The 20,234-nt window shown below is 45.3% G+C and overlaps 1 protein-coding gene across 5 annotated transcripts in view; it reads right to left on the reverse strand.

Moving 5' to 3' along the window:
- Nucleotides 1-20,234, reverse strand: part of LOC111864531 (transmembrane protein 47) — a 134,597-nt gene that overhangs the window by 15,292 nt on the left and 99,071 nt on the right. For 2 of the 5 annotated variants that reach the window (XM_033751472.1, XM_033751471.1), the window contains exon 2: nt 19,008-19,321. The exons of 2 other annotated variants lie outside the window; for them this stretch is intronic. In XM_033751472.1, the coding sequence (XP_033607363.1) occupies nt 19,008-19,031 (24 nt within the window). In that variant the 5' untranslated portion in view covers nt 19,032-19,321. Of the gene's footprint in view, nt 1-19,007; nt 19,328-20,234 lie in introns of those variants that run through there. One more of the 5 variants, XM_033751473.1, reaches the window with a different exon arrangement.

A 20,234-nucleotide genomic window follows, 5' to 3' on the forward strand; every position in this document is an offset into this window, starting at 1 on the left:
CCAAATATCTGAACTGTGCCACATTTTCAAAACATCTGTTTCCTATCTTTATGTCATGATTTTGCCCTGCATTTTGGTGACGAGACAGTAACATATACTTAGTTTTCTCTGTTTACTTCTAGACCAACCTCTTTACTTGCGTCAATTAAAGTTCGTGTGTTTTTCTTTATGGTATCTACATTATCACCCAGTAGATTCACATCATCGGCGTACACCAACAGCTGATGTGTCCCGTTTAGTTTCAGTCCCACCTGGTTTCCCTGAACCTTCTTAATTGCATATTCTAAGGCAAAGTTGAAAAGGAGTGCCGATAAAGCATCTCCTTGTTTTAGAGCATTCTGGATAGGAAATTCATCAGACAAATGTTTACCTATGCAGACTTTACTATACGTTTCGTTTAAACACATTTTAATCAACCTAACTAGTATCATGGGTATCCCAAACTCTATCAGAATATTGAACAATACTTCCCCCCTAACTGAATCGTAGGCTTTCTTGAAGTCTATGAATAGCCGATGTACTGTCTCATCGTACTCCCAATTTTCAGGAAGAAATTATCAATAAATAAGGAAATGACTATTATAATGTCATAGATAAGATATATGCACACATCAATGTAGACTATTCAGTCTACATCGAACCAATACACAATGTAGAACACACCGAATATATATACTCCCAGACAAAACGCATACGCCATATTATATGATCATCTAACGATACATATCGTGAAATCTGCAGACCTAATATACCACACAGTAACAACCCGTACAACACAGAAACTTGTCTCTGGGCTTGCTAATCAGAAAGCTTCTACAGCAAAGACCTACAAACGACATAACATGCCAATTGTACACTGTAGCACTGGAACCTTAGTATTAAGTTGGCATACATACTTCTTAACTTCAAATACTAAACAGTTAAAATATGTTTAAGCATTTTTTATTATTTTTAATATTTACATAATATATTCAACACTTTATAGATCTTGATATATAGTATATATTTTTAATTTTATCTTTTATCTTATTTTGTATCTTCTATTTTAATTGAAATCCTTAGCAACTTGAGACAAATTTTATCTTTTAGTATATAATATGACACGTTGTACTGCTATGCATACATATCGGTAGTTCAATAACTAATCGTACCCCTATATTAAATGCCTGATGATGGTCTTGTACGAACGAAACATGTAGCAGGAACAAAAAGTCAAATTGTAAAACATTCAACGCGAGTATATTTGTTGTGTTGACGGTTAACCTAATTACTATACGAGTATATACATTAATTGAAGTTTACCTTCAATGAGACCATATTTCACACCCATACAGAGAGAGAAAAAATGACAAGTCAGAGAATTCTTCCCCAGGGGGCAATATTTTATGAGACGGCTCACAGACGGTATCACTGTGCCTTGCAAACAGAAGTGAGTCATTAAACAATGTACATTTGTTGCTTTCACCAACACAAAGCACACGGTCCATGGGCTTGGAGGAAATATAAACTGTACGGAAAGCATGGGATGGGGGACCAAATTACTTGCAGTAGCAATGAGTCCGACTTTACAGGCAGCCCATAAACTTATTCTAGGGGGCAGAAAATAATGACTTGCTCCTAGGAGAGTTGCAACCGAAGAGTGTAAGAAAGAGTTGGTTGAGGGAGGGTGGGTAACAATGAATTACACGTGTCGCACTGACTCGGGGGTTAGCTCAACAAGGAACACTTTCTCGTTTCTACAACACAGAGCAAATTAAAGAAACAGGGTACCCATTTAGTTAATGGATATTATGCTCCAAAGGGCAGAGGAAACCGAACTGTTTCTTGTTCCCTTCTGCAATTAGCCAATTTGAAAAACGACATCAACAGTATTAGTAACATCACATGATATGAAATGTCACCGCGTTCAACGGAAAAACTACAGTAAGTTCTGGGAAGAACAAATAGCCTACTTTCCTTTGATACACGGACTGCAAAGAAAATGAAAAAATAGGGAGACAGAAAGCAACGTGATCTCACAGACGGACAGAGAGGCAGATACACAGCGCAGTAATCTCACATACGGACAGAGAGGCAGATACACAGCGCAGTAATCTCACATACGGACAGAGAGGCAGATACACAGCGTGGTGATCTCACAGACGAACAGAGAGGCAGATACACAGCGCGGTGATCTCACAGACGGACAGAGAGGCAGATACACAGCGCGGTGATCTCACAGACGGACAGAGGCAGATACACAGCGCGGTCATCTCATATACGGACAGAGAGGCAGATACACAGCGAGGTCATCTCGTAAGCCTCCTTTCATTTTTTTTTTTGCAAACAAGGAATGTAGGCTAAAAAGGAGGGGGATAGCCGCGATAGCGCAGTAGGTACAGCGATTGGCTATGCACTGAACGGCCGATGGGTCAGAGTTCGAGTTCCAGTAGGGGCAAGATTTCCTTCTCTCTATGTCGGTTCTGCGGCCCACTCAGCCACCTATCTATTGAATGCCGGGGGCTCCTGCGAGTGTAAAGCGGCAGGGTCGTGAAGCTGACCACTCATTTCCATCTAGTGCCGAGGTCAAGAAAGATGGCGGCATACCTCCACTCCCCTTCTGTCTCCATGGCGCAGGCTTAACTACGGACAACTTTACTTATTTTTTAATTAAACTTCAGTTAATGTTCGGCGGTCGTGTGACTGCTCTTAGTTACATTGACTTACTCATTACATGTTTCGGCCTCACATGGCCCTCGTTAGGTACATAATATTACATGATGTAAGTTGTTTCGCTGTACTTCCCTGCAATTAAAGTGAAGTTCAATTACAATAAAAGTTAAAATCCAACTGTCTGTTGTATGTCGTATACATTCGGCATCTTTCGAAAGCTGAAGTGAGAAGCAACAAATTGTAGTGACGCTATAGTCTACATATTGACAGCGTAGTTAAGTAACAGACGTTAAACAGAAATAGTTACACTGTTTCCGTCTGCATTCCTTGCACCGCTGCCCCTACAAACAAACAAACTCCGTGGCCTGTAGTCCGCAAGTGAACTATACCGACTGAGCAACCGCCGCTTGTAGGCGAAGTTAGTGCCAACTTTAGCGGATAGACGGTGTCACGTGGTCAGCGCAACGGATCCCAACGGCCGTTAATTTCGGTTTTCTAGACCGAAGCCCCAACTTTTCCATTCAATTAACTCCTCAATTAACCTCACGAGGCTGAGTGGATCCCGTTCCAGCCCCACAATTTCTCAGAAAATCTGGTAGAGTCGGGAATCGAACCCGGAACGTCTGGCTCTGTAACCAGGAACTATGACCACTAAACCACAGATGCACCGTTGGCCCTTGGTTCTACAGACAGGTTTTACGAACAAGTTAACGACTGTAAGAGTGTCTACTTCCTTCTTGGAAGGAACTGTCGTCCCTGAAATAGTTCGGAACTAAAGTGCATCTGATGGTTGTGCACTAGAAGCTGTCTCATTTTAAATTTAATTTGAATCAGAGTCCCTTCGCCTGCGTTGCACGGAGCTCCAACAAAATTTATCGCATCTCTCAACAGGACTGGAAAACTGAAATCCGATTTGGGGCGAACATACGTTCCACAATGGTTGCATCCTCTGCCATTATGCTAATCCCAATGGCCTTTATGTTCATTTATTCAGTTACAATCTATTTTGCACATTCAACACTTCCAGTAAAGCTCACACTGGCCAACCGAGTTGAGCAGGACAGGGGTAATCCGAAATGACAGTACCAGCAATAAAAAATTGGCACCGCCAAAAATTACAAATTTGATCGAATTGTTTTACTTCGCTGCAATAAGAAATTAATTCCTGTGAAGCATGAGATTATGTGTTAACGGACCCGCCTCTCTGGGCGATGAAAGACGTAACATGGTTGCCGCTTGCCCCGAGCCCGACGTGTAGCCGAACGTCCGCGGGTTCAGGGCCTTGTTCAAATACAAAATGTACCCATAAATCTTTTGAATAAATAAAAAGCTCGATTTACGTTTGAAATCAATCCAGTAATCCAAAAGTCCGAACACACAAGCGCTTTATAATCAGTTGGGACCATGGAAGTGGCGCTGTATATTATTATTCGATTTGGGGGTTCTGACAGCAGTGACGATGACAGGCACTACTTTTTGTATGTGAAAAATTGTCTGGTAAAAGTTTACATACGTTTTTGAGGAAAACGCTGCCTCCAATTTCAGGATGAAAGAGTAAACCAAGTAAGGAACGAAAAACGAGCAAGCAAGCGGCAAGCAGAGAGCTCTGCTTTCTGCTTGAGTCGTGCTCACTCTTCGATCTTGAAGCCAGAATACATTGCTCTGAAACGTCAGTGAACTTTCTCGCACTGTACGATGTCACATCCAAGAAGAGCGAGATCTCCTTTCGTATCTTTCCATTCACTTCAACAAATACACCAACCCTACTCGCGCTTATATTCATTCATCAATGGCTTTACAGCCCTTGGCTGGGCCCTGGTCTTTTCTTCAGTTTCGCAATCTTTTTTTACACGGTAAGACTTCTTTGACGAGTTATCAGTCCGTCGCAAGGCCGTGCTACCTACACACAGGACAACATAAACACAGAATAAACGCACACACACACATCTGCTCCTTTGAGTGGAATTCGAGCCCACGATCCCAGCGTTCGAACGAGCGAAGACAGTTCACGCCTTAGACCGCGCGGCCACTGTGATCGGCCTAATAGCGGATTTCGCAAAATATTTCAAATGAAAGTTCGCTTTAGTGAGATTATAAGTTTTAATTTTGAGTTTTGAGTTCTCACAAAGGTGAGAATATGAGACGGTCTTCTTAGCTGTGATGCCGTGAAGTCTTGTAGACAGTTACCGCATCTGGGTGGAACATATTGCCTGCATCATTAGCTTGAAACAGGAAGTAGAATTATCAACCAACGAAGAGAAGGCAAGGCAAGTACTACTGTGAGAGCTGAAAACATCAGCACTATTTCCGGACGACTGTTACCGTTGCCGGTGGTACACTGGAGCTCAAAGTGTCACTAAATGAACAGTACAATGCCCGTCCCGCCCGTGTCCATCAGATTGCAGATTCCGTGGCGTCGCATCTCAGAAATCTTCACGCCTTGCTGACAGAGACACTGAAACACTGCACACTGCAAGATGAACTGGACCTGTGCCATTCTTTTCTTCTTTCCTTCATCTCCCACCCTCCCGCCTGAAGGCTTGGCACTCCGTCTGATCTGTCTCTCCATTACACCTAGTCTCTTCGTCTTCCCTTGCGCCCGAAGGGTCTGAAACGTAATCTTGTCTTCGGCAGCCTACTTCCGCCCATTGCTAAGCAAGAACTGTTCATACCAGTTCTTTCGTAAAGTTTTCCCTGTGCTTAATTAAGCTCTATGCCATGAAGGCGTATTGCGAAATGAAGGTATTGCTCCACTATTCTTGACCTCGGCACTAGGAGGTGAAAGGTCAGCTTCACCCTCGGGGGGAAAGAACGGGCACCTAGCGGATAGGAGGTTGGGTGGGCCACAGAGACGAGCTAGATGCTGTGGAGAGAAAAATCTCTTCCCCTGCAGGAAATCGAACCACCGGCCGTCCAGCCCGTAAGCAGCCTCTGTACTCACTGAGATATCCCGGCTAATCCGGAATTTGTTCTTTCCGATATTTAGTCTTCATTCCGCCAATACGCTGTAGCCTAATTACCATTCTGCATCCAAAACTGTCCTTCCTTTGAAATGTCATTAGCCGACAGCCGACATAATGGGCAAAACTGTTTCAAGACTGCAACTCTCATTCTTCGTGTGCTCACGATTTTCAACTGGATTTTACTGACTCCATGGGCAGCTGACAGTACTAACAAGACACAACGCAGCAAACTTCTTCTGGAGAAGATGTGCATGCCAACAATACATTCGCCTGTTACAGAACTCGAGCGCTCATTATCGTATTCACACGAACCCCACTCAAGCCAGATGTTGCTAATCTTTAGTTTGTAGTTCAAGGAAGATGTCGGTGTAGCGTAGTTGGTTGAGCCACTACGCTACAAGCCGGAAGGTCGCGGGTTCACTTCCCCATGAGGTCACTGGGTTTTTCAATTGGCCTAATTCTTCCAGCCCCAATATGATCCTGGGGTCAAGTCAGCTTTTAACAGAAATAAGTACCAAGAATCTTCCTGGGAGGTAAAGGGTAGCCGGCGCGTAAGGCTAACAACCTCACTGTCATCTGTGAGCCGATTGTCTAGACATTGTGGGAGCCTTGACGGCTCACAACCCTATGTGCCCCCACGGCCTGTTACAGCTTCACTTTTAGCTGTCAGTAATTCTGTTGCGCTTCATGACCAGACTATAACGAAGAGTGAATTGGAGAGACGTCAGGAGGCAGGACACCAGATGACATTAACAGCCTTCAAACTCGAACAAAAAAAAACTCTGTGGCTCGAGTCCGCAAGCGACTATACCGATCGAGCGACCGCCGCTTGTCGGCGAAGTTAGTGCCAACTTAGCGGATAGAGGATGTCGCGTGGTCGGCGCAACGTATCCTAACGGCCGTTAATTTAGGTTTTCTAGACCGGAGCCGCTACTTTTCCATTCAAGTAGCTCCTCAATTAACCTCATGAGGCTGAGTGGACCCCGTTCCTGACCCATTAATGCTCAGAAAATCTGGTAGCGCCGAGAATCGAACGCGGACCCCTGGATCTGTAGCCAGGTACTCTGACCACTAGACCACAGAGGCGGTCTCAAAATCGGATGTACCAAAAGATTAGCGTAATCCCTACGAGTAGTCATCACAACATTTATACCATTGCTCCCGCAACTTCACAGAGTAGTACACCTCCTTCCCCTTACAAGCAGTTTCTTTCTGCTCCTTCGTCCCCCAATTTATCGATTTTCTTACCCGGCTGTCCGTCCCAAAAGAGAACGGAAAGAACAAGCAGGGCCAATCGTTGTCATGGCAACAAAGTGTCTGGACGGTTTGATCTGGGGGCGGTTCACGAGGGGCAGAGGTCGGGACAGGTATGACACCGCAAGAGTGCCTTCGTAAGGTTCAAGATTACTGTACTGTCTTCTGGAATGTAAACAGTGTGTAGTCCGGTATTTATCGACGTTTCGGAGAAACAGCACTCTTGCAATGTCTTAACTGGCTCTTCTACTCTGAAGATGGAGACGGCACGTTCATCGGCAACGTCGGCAAAATATCTTCCACGCTATACAAAGTGACGCCCCGAAGACAATAATCTTCATATACCACCCTGAAAACCTCAAACCTTACATTCCAAAACTGCTGCACGCTATTTGGATGACACTCTACCTGGACGATGGATAGGTCGAAGAGGTGCTACTGAGTACCCGCCATGGTCTCCAGACCTAACACCTCTCGACTTTACCTATGGGGAACCTTGAAGGATGAAGTTTATCGACAAAGGCCGGCTACACCGAACGCGCTACGAGAAACTATCGAAGCGTCGTGTGCAGCGATCACACCGGACACACTGACAGCCGTAGTTCGCTCAGCAGTTCGGCTGCATCGGCGCTGTTTAGCCGCTGATGGTGGTCACTTCGAACACACACAATGATTCTCTCTCTGAATTGTCATTTTGTTCCAAAGATACTAACTATCATGACAGTACTTTCTTTTGGACCCCTCTGTATAATAAATTGTTTTGGAGACTCGTGATGTAGATGTAAAAAGTAAAAGTAAGTAAAGCTATCCCTGTAACAGGCCGTGAAGGCCTATAGGGTTGTGAGACGTTGAGGGTCCCACATTCGGCTCGAAGATTGCGGTAAGGTTGTCAGCCTTACGCGACGGCCGCGCTCTACTCCCCAGGAGAATTATTTATTTAATTCCTGGTACTCATTTCTGTTAGAGGCTGAGTGAACCCCACGGCCATAGTACGGCCGGAAGGATTAGGTCAACTGACCTCATAGGTATTTGAACCCGCGACCTTCCGACTTGTAGCATAGTGCCTTAACCACTACGCTACCGCGTGCCCCCCGTGATGCAGCTGTAGTAATATTAATGTTAATTATTTAGTCGGTGCCTCATCTTACAATGTATTGTCCGTTCTATAGGGAATGAAAACAACGACTCGTTGTAAGATGAGGCATCGACTAAATAATTAACATTAATATTACCATATCTACATCACAAACAATTTATTATATATATACGAAATATAGAATACTCCAATTTGTCCGTGGGAACACAACAAAATCACAAAAACCAACGACTGACTCGATGATGTAAAACATCTCTTGAAGAATTTTATTTTTGTTTTATATATTATAACTATTGTTTTATATAATCTAATTTATTGTATTTTTACGCCAAGAATTTTAATAATTAATATTATTGTATCCAATTTTATTAGTACTGCAGTTCAGTGGTGTATATATGTTAGCCATGTATTTGCCTGATGATGGCTATTAATAGCCGAAACATGTAGCAGGGCCAAACTAGGCACCGCTGACCTTAATATTGTTGTGTTGTGACGGTTTTAACAAAGAGATTGTAACTGCTACATTGGCCAATGCTTACGTTTCTAGCTATATGTGATTCTTCGAGTTGTATGAAATGGCCGGCCGGCTGGCTAGCCTACACACGTACGGGCAGTCACTGCTTTGTGCTGTTAGTCTTGCGTGTGTTACTTTCCATTTAAAGGGCTTTTTTCTTTCCATCAAGGCTGAAGACAGAAACATGTGAAGCTTTTTGTGCGATTTGGTGATCACGAGGTGAGTATTAAGTTTACGAGTTTCTGGAATGTGACAGCCGGAAGACGGTAAACTTAACGCGAAACTACAGGCATTACGCCGAGCGAGATGGCGCAGCGTTAGCGCTCGTATTCGGGAAGTGCTGGGTTCAAGTCCCGGCCCGGGTAATGACTACCTTGACTGAGGGTTTTCGTGGTTCCCAGCTTCTCCAAGATGCTAGGAAAGTACCTTAGAGTTTCAGAGTTAGTATTTTATTACTTACAGTTAAAGCGAATTGATAAGGTGAATAAATACATGGCGATCACAGCGGGAGCGCCGTCTCTGGCCCGAAATGTCTTCGCCCGCTCAAACACTGGGATCATGGACTCGAATCTCACTATGCGTCTATTCTGTTTGTGCTGTCCTGTGTAGGCAGCGGCCTTGTGATGGTATGATCCCCCGTGTAAGGAGTCCTACCAAAACTTTATAAGATTCTTAATTTCATTAACAAATTTTGAATGAAAACAGGTCAGAGAAGAACAAGGAAGAACAACAAATACACAGAAAGTTTTGTATTGTGTAATGTTCCACTCTGAAGGTGGAGGTTCCTCCGAAACGTCCATCAATTACTTTCAGACTCAAACTAGAATTCTGGGTTGTGACACAGTGTTCTCTCGTAGGCGCACATTACTCTGTACATTATTCTATGTAATGTATGATGCCGTTACCGAGCAGGAGATGGCGATGTTTCGTAACGAAATGTGCCTGTTGTGATCTACGAGCGGAGGGCGTTGACTTATTTCCAGGATAACTCTAGAGCACAGAGGTTCTGGGAAGCGCTCAACCGCGCTCCATCCATCCCTGTTAACGTTTTGTGTGTGCGTGAAGCACACGAAACCAGGGGCCAGAGCAAGCCCACATGCAAATCACGCTTCAGGCTCCAAGGGTGGATGGTTCCTATTTTACAATTCTATCCGTTGTTTTAATTATCCGCGCCTGCAGCGGGGATAATCGAGAGTTCCTGATGCCAGAAAATGCACGAAACATGCCAGGCAACAAACAAAATAAGGTTTATAAAATCACATTAATGACAGTAAATATATATACCGAACATTTTACGCGCTTTCTATAAAATAAGTAGAGAAAGCTAATAATTGAGCAGGCCCAGTCGGTAAGGTAAAGTAAAGGTACTTAATTAATCAAGCACTACGCCATGAAGGCGTATGGGAGAGTGGTTGTATAGAGCCACATTTTCTTGACCTGGGCACTAGTTGGAGGTGAGTGGTCAGCTTCACGACCAGGTCGCTTTTCCCCGGAAAAAAGACCTCCCGGTACCCATTGGATAGGAGGCTGGGTGGGCCCCAGTCCCGGCCTGGACGACATGGAGAAAATTCTTGGCCCTACCGGGACTAGAACTCCGACCGCTCAGTCGTCCATCCCATAACCAGTCGCTATACCGACTACCCAATACCAATTTAAAGTAAACAGAGATTTATTTCTGCGCTTAATTAATTAAGAAACACGCCATGAAGACGTATGGGGGAGTCGAGGTATAGGTCCACAATTCTTAACGTCTACACTATATGGAGGTGAGTGGTCAGCTTCACGCCCCGGACTCTTAACCCCCGGGGAAATAACACCGGTACCCACCGGATAAGAGGTAGGGTTGGTCGCAGAACCGGTTTCGAAGTTAAGGAGAAAAGTCCCTTTCCTCTGGTGGGAATCCAATCCGAGTTCCTGGTTGTCCAGGCCGCAGCCTCGCTGCTACACCGACTTGGCTAGCCCGGCAAGTATCCTGTACACCGACGGCATTTTGTGCCCTTTTACTGACCCCGCCAGATGGTGACAGCGACAAGCGATTTATACAGAACATCCGCTGAGTAAGACGCGTCACGCGTTAACTGGTTCCGCTTATCGAACCCGAGCCGGAGGAGTTTTTCTTGGCGACTTTCAACCTCATATAAAATTAATGGCAGTAAAGTGGTTAGCAAAGGTTTCTCTTCACTTGTGAGGATCTCATTTCCTCACAATCTAATGGAAGCCGCAGATGGTGTGCGAACAGCTTCATGTTGTTCAATAAATGGGTTCTCTAAACGTGGCACGTTGAACTGGCTGGCTCGCATTCGAATCTCGCCCGGGACACCGGCCATCCTGAGGCTTCTAGCGTTTCTTTTCAATCCCACCTCATGCAAATGTCGAGCTCGCACTCCGATCAGGCCACGATCGCTTCCTCCAGTACAGCATTTATCCATCACCCTAAGACAAAGTTGGGCCGCGCCATAGCTCAAGGAGTTAGTCGCTGGCTTCCCACAGCGGCGGCCCGGGATCTGGTCAAGTGGGATTTGTGGGGCAGGTTTTCTCCGAGTACTTCCGTTTCCCTTGCCAATCTTCATTCCACCAATTGCTTCACAATCACCCTCACCTATCATCTGGGGCTGGTACAATAGGACAGAAATGGACGCAGTACAAGGGACTTAGTCCCACCCCACTAGCAATAAAAAAAGGCAAAGTTGTCCTTGTGCTTAACTAAGTAGGCACTACGCCATGACGTATGGGAGAGTGAATGTATAGATCCACGTTTTCTTGGCCTCAGCTCCACCCCCGGGAAAGAGCCTCCAGGTACCCACTGAACAGGAGGTTGGGGTGGGCTCCAGAACCGGTCTGGATGACGTGGCGATGAGAAAATTCTCGCCCCCTACGAGGACTCGAACTTCCGACGTCTAGTGCCTACTTAAGTATAAAGATGCGTGATGATTCGAGTTGTCAGTGAAGACAGTACTGGAACTTTGTGCTCCAAGAGAGGCGCGGTATTACTTCACCAGCTGAACCACCATCAGCATATGAAGGATTGTTCGATGAAGTTACGTAACACAATACTTAACCGTCTGTTGCACTGCCCTGCGTGTTTAATTAATCTGACACCCGCTGCCGGAAGTTCAGTGTAAGATGTCCGGAGTTCCTTTACTCTGTCCTGTATTCACCAGAATACACACTCTACCTCACAGAAAACACGCTGCGTCTCAATTATAAAAACAACCCGTTAATGCTGTTTAAGGAAATAATCGTCGCTTATTGTCAGACTCATGTGCATCACATACATACACTGTGTGGGCAGAATACGAGATGCTAAAGCAGGCGGTACATATAGTAACCACTGTGCCTCAAGGAGTTAATATCACTTGAAGTACCGTATTTATGCATGTATAGACCGCGTGCGTGTATAGGGCGCAGCACAATTTTCAGACAGAAATTATAGAAAAAATAATTTTCTTGGAATATTATTTCAGGAGTAGAACACCCTGTATTACTAATTATGAATATAATTTTTTTAAATGAAGTGTGATTTCGAATATAAGCCGCACCCCAGTTTTCCTCTTGAATTTTTGGCGAAAAATGTGCGGCCTATACATGCGTAAATACGGTAATTCAATGCATATTTTAAAATAAAGAATTATAACATACGGTACAACTGTCCCTGCGCTTAAGTAAATACCACGACACTGAGTCATATGGGGAGAGTGGAGGTATAGCTCCATCCTCGATTTTAGCACTAAATGGGGATGAGTACTCGGTTCACGCCCCGGTCGTCTTACCGCCCGTGATGTAGCCCTCGTATCCACTGGATAGGAGGCTGAGTGGAACCTGGAACCGGCCTAGACATAAATATCGTCACATTAATATAACGCCTGTCGGTATAGCAACGGGTTGGATGTCCAGTCTTCGATTCCCGGCAGTGCAAGATTTTATCAACATCTCCACAGCGTACACACCGTTTCTGGGGCCCACCAAGCTGGTAAAGGGGGCTCTTTATCGGCAGATAAAGCGGCCCGGGGGTTCAAGCTGATGACTCACCTCCATCCAGTGCCGAGGTCAAAAATGGTGAAACTCTACGTCCACTCCCCCTTGTGTCTTAATGGCGTACTGCTTAATTAATTAAGCAGAGGGTCAACTTTACCATTGTGTTGCCGTGAAATATAGATTACACCGTATCCATTAGTGTCATACATGAGCATATTAACAGAAGGGATTCATTAGTCTAGAGCAACTCGCTCTGCCGTGGGCGGGAGCTAATGCCCTGGTACTGTGGACGCAGACGGGCCTATTGAAACGGTCCCGGATGACATATGACAGCATAGAGAGCACCAAAAGAGTGATAACCGGCAAGGAAAAACAGAATCAGTAGAAGAAAAGCATGTAACAGTGTGCTTCGTCCACCAGAAATCTCTTATCGACTGGAACTGAACCCGGGTCTCAGCGGTAAAATGTCATATGACTGATTACAGAAGGGGCTTGGATTGGTAATCGGATTTATTGCACACGTGTACAACCTGTTACTACAAATAACTACGATAGTCTCACTGCGTTACACACTCCAAAGATCACTGTAACATCAGCACACAGAAAACCTTCTCAGTCTTCACTAGCCGTTGCTTTAGGATGATGTGAGCAAGCAATCAAACATAAGTTTCCTCAGTGTGCACATCCTAATCTGGAAACCAACTGACTGCTTGAAATTGGCGATGTTTCTTGAAACTTTCGGTTGTGTTGCAGTTGCTAGTTTCTTTGGTGTGCCCTTGTCCTTAATCTCCACCGAAGAGTAGGCTATATACAATTCGACCAACTCTCGCTCACTTGTGGCTTATAAATAAATGAATGCTATTTCTTGTTTTAGACAAAACTTTCAATGTCTTAACTAAAAACAGCGCATTAAAAAAACTAACAGGAAACGCAAAATTCTTATAAGTTGGGGGATAGCCGCATCGAGGTATTTCAATCGATGTTACTTAATGGTGTTGTATCAACTGCAGAAGTTTTTCTGCGTCAAATGAGATGAGAGGTTCACTACGAAAGTCTGGCTAAATGTAAAAAGTGACAGGAAGTAATTCTGGTCTATATCAAGTCTGACGATGGTCTGGTAGAACGGGCGAGACACGAAAATAAGTCAGCCATGACCGAGACTCGAACTCGGCCATGCGTAGGCCAACGTGAATATGCTCAGGCAAGGTAGTTGTAAAATTGTCCCTGTGCTTAATTAATTATGCACCATGCCACAAAGACATATAAGGGAGAAGGGGTATAGCTCCGCCTCTCTTCACCTCATTGCCGCTGTACCCATGCGGAAGAGAGCTCCCGGTACCCCTTGGATAAGAAGGCTGGGTGTATCGGACGCTGCGGAGAAGAGAAATGAAGCTTTCCCTGTACTTAATTTAGTTAAGCATTACGCCATGTTGATATATGGGGGAGTGAGGTCAAGAAATTCCGCACCCTTTATATCCACTGGTGCCCTCATGCACCACTTGAAATTAGTCCACAATTTGACGGCCCCATAAAAAGATCCCATGTTAGGTGGGTCCCTGTCACCACGGCATGGCGCGCGTCCTCAGGTTGCGGATGCAGGAGACGGCCTCCAGTTTTGGAGAGAAGCTGTGAATATATTGAATAAGCAGTCGCGGACAGCCGACAAGAGGTAGTCCTCCAGATTTGGGGTTGGGCGTGGGGCTAACAATTCATCACCGTAAAAAAACTAAGTATGTTACGAAATTGAACACACAGCCTCGGACCTTGACGGATTCCTTGGATAAACGACCTAAGCTAAAGAAAATGGATCTTAGAGAGACAGGATGGGATGGTATGGATTGGATTGATCTGGCTCAGGATAGGGACCAGTGGAGTGGTCTTGTGAACACGGTAATGAACCTTCGGGTTCCATAAAATGCTGGGAAATTCTTGAGTAGCTGCAGAATTAGCGGCTCCTCCAGAAGGGCTCAGCTCCATGAGTAAGTATAATAAGATCCACTGTAACACTGTCAGATTGAGTTGGCTGGCGTATTCAGCAGATGCTCCGTTAGAATCTCGGCTGGACACCGGACATGAGATGTTCATGGTTCTTCCTGCGTCCCTTCAGGTCATGGCCGCTTGCTTCTTTCTAATCCTTCCGAATTCATAATTCATCTGTCCCTCTGCTGAACGCTACTGAAATCATCATTAAACATAACATAAAACCACTGCGAGACCTGAAGGGTTTGCGGCAGTGACTACGAATAATAGTCTTCTGTGACGCCGTGTAGTCCTGTATACGGAAAACATCTACCAGACTACATGCCATTATCACCCTGAAGATAAATATTCTTCGCTTTAATATTATCTTTTCATTTTTGCCTAGGCACCTTACGTCGTTTCTTCTCTTTGGGGTTTTCTGACTTAAATTTTGAAGCGTATAATCTCCGCCGTGGCTGTTACATGTCCGGCCCATCTCAGTGTCCTGGATATGGCATACAGGGATAGAAGGCAATCAAACAAAGGCATTCCGTGGCCTGTAGTCCGCAATCGAACTATACCGACCGAGCGACCGCCGCTTGTCGGCGAAGTTAGTGCCAACTTTTGCGGATTGAGTGTGTTACGTGGTCAGCGCAACGGATCCCCACGGCCGTTAATCTCGGTTTTCTAGATCGGAGCCGCTATTTCCTTGAGGCTGAGTGGACCCCGTTCCAGACCCACTACTTCTCAGAAAATCTAGTAGCGCCGGGAATCGAACCAGGACCTCTGGATCTGTAGGCAGGGATTCTGACCACTAGACCACAGAAGCGATCTCAGAAGCCAATCAAAAGATCTATATATGCTGGGACTCCGCAGGAACTGTTTCTGGTGATAAACACTGAAGACACAAGCTCACCTCCGTGATTCTCGTGTGTGTGTGCACTCCATCTTGATACGTTCCAACTACTTCCTGGCCAGAGTGGCGTGAAATGTTCTGGTTTCACGCTAACATATGAATCAACGTAAACTGACACTTCTGACTTCACGGTAACATTATACAGGCTCCGCTTTGCAACTCTCTGCGCTGGAAAGATATATTGGTAGGGAAACATGGAAACTGCGGGTTACAGGGAACAGCGGTGCTTCACACACCGGTGGATATAGTCATACATTTTCTTCAAAAGCGTTTTACATCGGTTGCGGTTGTGTATAAATATTAAAAACAAGTCACATATTGTTATCAAGCGAGTGACAATAGACGCAGTATGGACTGGTAACTGGATTTATTGGAATCATAAAATAACTACTACAGTAACACTGAGTTACAAACTCCAAATATCACTGTAACTACAGTACACATAGTCTTTTCAGTTTTAACTAGCCGTTGCTTGGTATAGGCCTTCAAAGGCGGACATTCCCCTTCCTTTGAGTTCCTGAACTGGCCCCGCCTCATCTACCAGCTTCTCGCGACTCTGAGCTTACAGAAAATGTCTCTTCCATCGCCAGGGAAACGTGTTCACAGAGTTGTTCCCTAGCAATGGCTGTTGTACTGTCACCTGTTTACACAGCTGTCACTTGGCAATGAGTCTACATTATTAATTCTTGCAGCATGCATGTTACCTGTATGGAAGTTACCATTTAAACCATTCTGCGTGGCGGAAATTCCTTACAGGGCCAACAACCTGAGCCTATCTTGCAAAACAGCATCCACTCGCTCACTGCCACTAAGGTTACTCACGCTATTAAGATTTCAAAGCCTGGCAAGAGACGAAAGCACTGTTTTTATTTGTATGTGGTTATTTAACGACGCTTTCTGCATGACTACATAGCGTCGGTTGGCAAGACGACTGATAAATGATAAGTTGGAAAGGAACTGAGAGGAAACAGAGGTGATTTAATCGAGGCACTATCCTGACATTTGCTGGAGGGTCTGAGAAAACCCACGACTTATCTTAATCGCGATAACCGGTGTTTCGGGCGAGATTCGAACCCAGCACATCTCGAAAACAAGTGTCCAGACGAACTTGCTCGGACGTATGGAAATCAGTCAGTTCTCAACATACGAAATCGAATGCAATAGCGAAAGTGCTGTTATATATGATACGTGGAGAGAATTTTATACTGCCATATGAAGCAAAGGTGGCACCACTTGCTGCAACACATCTTTGCTAAGCAAATGTGAAAACCGAAAGAACGTTGTGAAACCATGGCACATCATGGGTACCAACACGAATCGATTACAAGGAACAAACAATGGTTGCTTCGCCTGGCAACGGCCTGCTGAGACTGCAGCCTGATAAAGGTAAAGTGAGTAGTATGAGGGAGTGGATGTATATCTCCACCATTCTTGACCTCGGAACTAGATATACTCGTTCAGCTTCACGCTCAGGCTGCTTTAACCCATGTACTCATTGTATAGGAGGCTGGGTATGCCTCAGAACCAGTCTGAACGCTGTGGAGAAGAGAAAAATAGCTTTCCCCTGCCAGAAATCGAACCCCGGCCGTCCAGCCCGTCCCTATCCCGACTGAGCTATTCACAAACACTTATCCTGCGGGACTATGGAGCAAAAATTGCGGAAGATTCTGTCATCTGTGTGTCTGATGTTCTACTGAGGTGTTATGACATGTTTTCACGGCGAAGATTTTTATATTGTAGTCTTCTGGCTTATGGCATCGTTCAGTCTGGTATGTGGTTACAATCGTATCGGCGGAACCTGTTTCGCCAATATTCATGGTAGAACTTGTGTCTTGGAGTTGGAGGCAAAAAGGCTCTTCGGAGACTTCGGTTATACCCACCAGATTACACGCTTTTATGAACCCAGAAGACGGGTATCTATAATAAGCTGAAGTTTACTTTACAATGGCTGAGTTAACGGGCACTGCAATTCACGTAAACAGCTTTATGTCCTAAGAAGTCAGACCGACCGTTCCCCAGTATTACGGAAAATTGTAATAGTCGATTCCTCGGCATACGCTATGCTTTGCCAAACTGTCCGTCAGCTGTAGCACGTCCATTTCATAAACTGAAGCTCCTTGACACTAAAATCTACCAGGTTTAATACCAAGACGTATTATCACGGTAGAGCCAGGATGGCGCAGTCGGTATAGAGAAGGGCTACGGGTTAGATTCCCAGCAAGGGCAACATTTTTCTCTTCTCCACAACGTCCAGGCCGAATCCAGCGTCCACCCAGCCTCCCATCCAATGGGTACCGGGGCTAAAGCGGCCCGAGCAGGAAGCTGACGACTCATCTCCATCTAATGCCAATACCTGCACTCCCCCATATGTCTTCACGGCGTAGTGCTTATTAACTAAGCACAGGGACAACTTCATATTTTTTTACCTTACCATAAATGATGCATCAGTAATATTTTACTCTCTTGTGAGATACCAAACGCTTATATCATTTGTCTGTGAGAATGGAAAACTCGAATTACGAAAAAGAAATACCAGGGTTCTTCAAATTCCATTGTCAGATTGGAATGAACTGAAGGACTTTATACATACATATGTACATAAGCGGCCTCCGTAGTCTAGAGGTAACGTTTCCACCTCATGATTCGTGGTACGCGGGTTCAAATACCCGGCGGAGGTCGTCGAATTTTTAAGGGCGGAAAAATTCAGGGAACAAGTCCTCCGGGAGGGACTTTAAGCCGTGTGTCCCGTGTCGTAACTTTACGGCACGTAAAAGAACCTCATATCCCCAAAGGGGTTCAATGAGCCAAATTCCAGGATGTTTCCCGCCCAACAATAGCCTCTAAGGCCTCTGACAGATGGGGGAAGCATTACAGACACGCTAAGCAAGTGGCCGAACTCGCTGCTCGGCGGGACTGATGGTACGCACCATTTATCGGTAGGGTAAAGAGACTGGTAGAATATCATAGAGGGAAGCACAATAGAACAAACTGGTCACGGTGCATGGGGAAACCCACCCTCTCTAAATAACTAACTAACTATATGTATACATGGTGACTATCTAAGTACCACAATCAGACCACGAAAGTAATTCCTACGTAATCTACCCCTACCACAGCTCCCTCGAGACTGTTCTGCTTCCCCCTACAGCAGCCTTACAATTCTGTTGGCAGAGACGGGCGCTCTGGGTTGGTTGACATTGGCCAGAGGGGAAAGCAACAGAAGGTGCAGTCTGCGCTAATAAATATGCCATGACGTAGAACACGAAAACTGAGCAGTTCCCACTCTCACATCTCCACGGTTGCCACATAACCACCCTCCTCTTATTACCTATCACAGCCTAGATGCGTGCGCGCCTTGCTGATCTGGCAGCACTGACTCCGCTGCCATCTCCTGGGAGACTGACACGAGGAGGTTATGCGCATGATGTGACAAGTGTGATGGATATGTCCCAATCTGCTCTTAGTTGCCTCCCCCCGCCCTCAAGTCCACAGAGCAGACTTTTCTTCTTGCGCAGATAACGGCAAATTTATCTGCATCGAGCAACTTTCATTCATCCCCACCATCCACGGGACATCTTTCCGCACCCTCGCTATAGTGCAGATATTACAAAACGCTTAGCCTTTTCGAGAACGCTACGGAAACTACTACATTTAGAAACACAGAACAGGGAAACCAACCTGTGCTATCTGGTTCCCCGCCATCGTGTCTTCGCTTCCGGTGTCGGGTTCGACCGTTGTATGCGCCAGTTCCGCAGTTTTCCTTGAATATCCTCAGCTCTTGATGATGTGCGAACCTGCGCCCTTTCGTAGCAGCATTACACATATCACGCCAATTTCGCAAATAGTCTGTCACAGAGGACACGTCCAAACATAGGCATTTGCAATGTGTTCACTGTGATTCAACAGGCAAAAAATGGTTCTATAATCCTCTGCTGATTCACAAATGAAGATAAGCGTCGAGCCAATTCACCTACACCCTCTGGTAGCAGATCCTGAAGAAGTGTACATCATTATAACACAGCTCGATATTACAAGCAATAGATATTAAGCCAGGTAAATCCACTTGAATTCACACGCCCTAATTTCACTAAATCAGCTCTCCAGGAATACAGCCCAAAAGATTCAATGCCGCTAATGCAAAAGCTGGCAGTTGCATGTGATTCCGTGCTAATCCAATCCGCATTACATTCTCATAAGAGAGTTCCATAGCCTGGGACCAATTCCAGTAATTGAACTCGTCCAATAACGGAAATGCTAAACCACGACGCTAACAGATACGATGCTCAGCCACTTTAATCCGCCTGGAATATTTAAACGCCAATTCCCTCATGGGGGGGGGGACCACGCGGTAGCGTAGTTGGTTGAGGCACTATGCTACAAGTTGGAACGTCGCGGATTCGATTCCCGACAATGTCACTGGATTTTTCAATTGCTCTGAAAGTTCCAACCGCACTATGGTCCTGGGGTCGACTCAGCCTCTAACAGAAATGAGTACCAATGAATCTTCCTGGAGACAAAAAGTGGCCTGGCGCCATCTGTGAGCCTATTGTCTAGAAAATAAATGAACTCCGACGTCTCACAACCCTATCGGCCTCCACGGCCAGCTTAGAGGAATTGTAAGATCTTTCTTTTCGACTTCCCAAAATTTGACAACACTGTAAATAACACACCTGATGTGTGGCCCTGGTAACACTCTGAGACGTCATGCTTCATCGGCGAGAAGTTATGTTACACTAGCCTTGAAAGTGACTGTAGTGTAAACATTGGGACACGCTTGACAGACAGTTCTAAATCTCAGGACGAGTGTACTTCGCTTTGCCGGGTCATATAAACACGGATATTTTGGGACTAACACTACTCAAACACCAGGAACGAAAAGCATCAACTCGAAATCCAATGGACAAC

Source organism: Cryptotermes secundus, unplaced genomic scaffold, assembly GCF_002891405.2.
Source record: "Cryptotermes secundus unplaced genomic scaffold, Csec_1.0 scaffold960, whole genome shotgun sequence".
NCBI lineage: Eukaryota > Metazoa > Arthropoda > Insecta > Blattodea > Kalotermitidae > Cryptotermes > Cryptotermes secundus.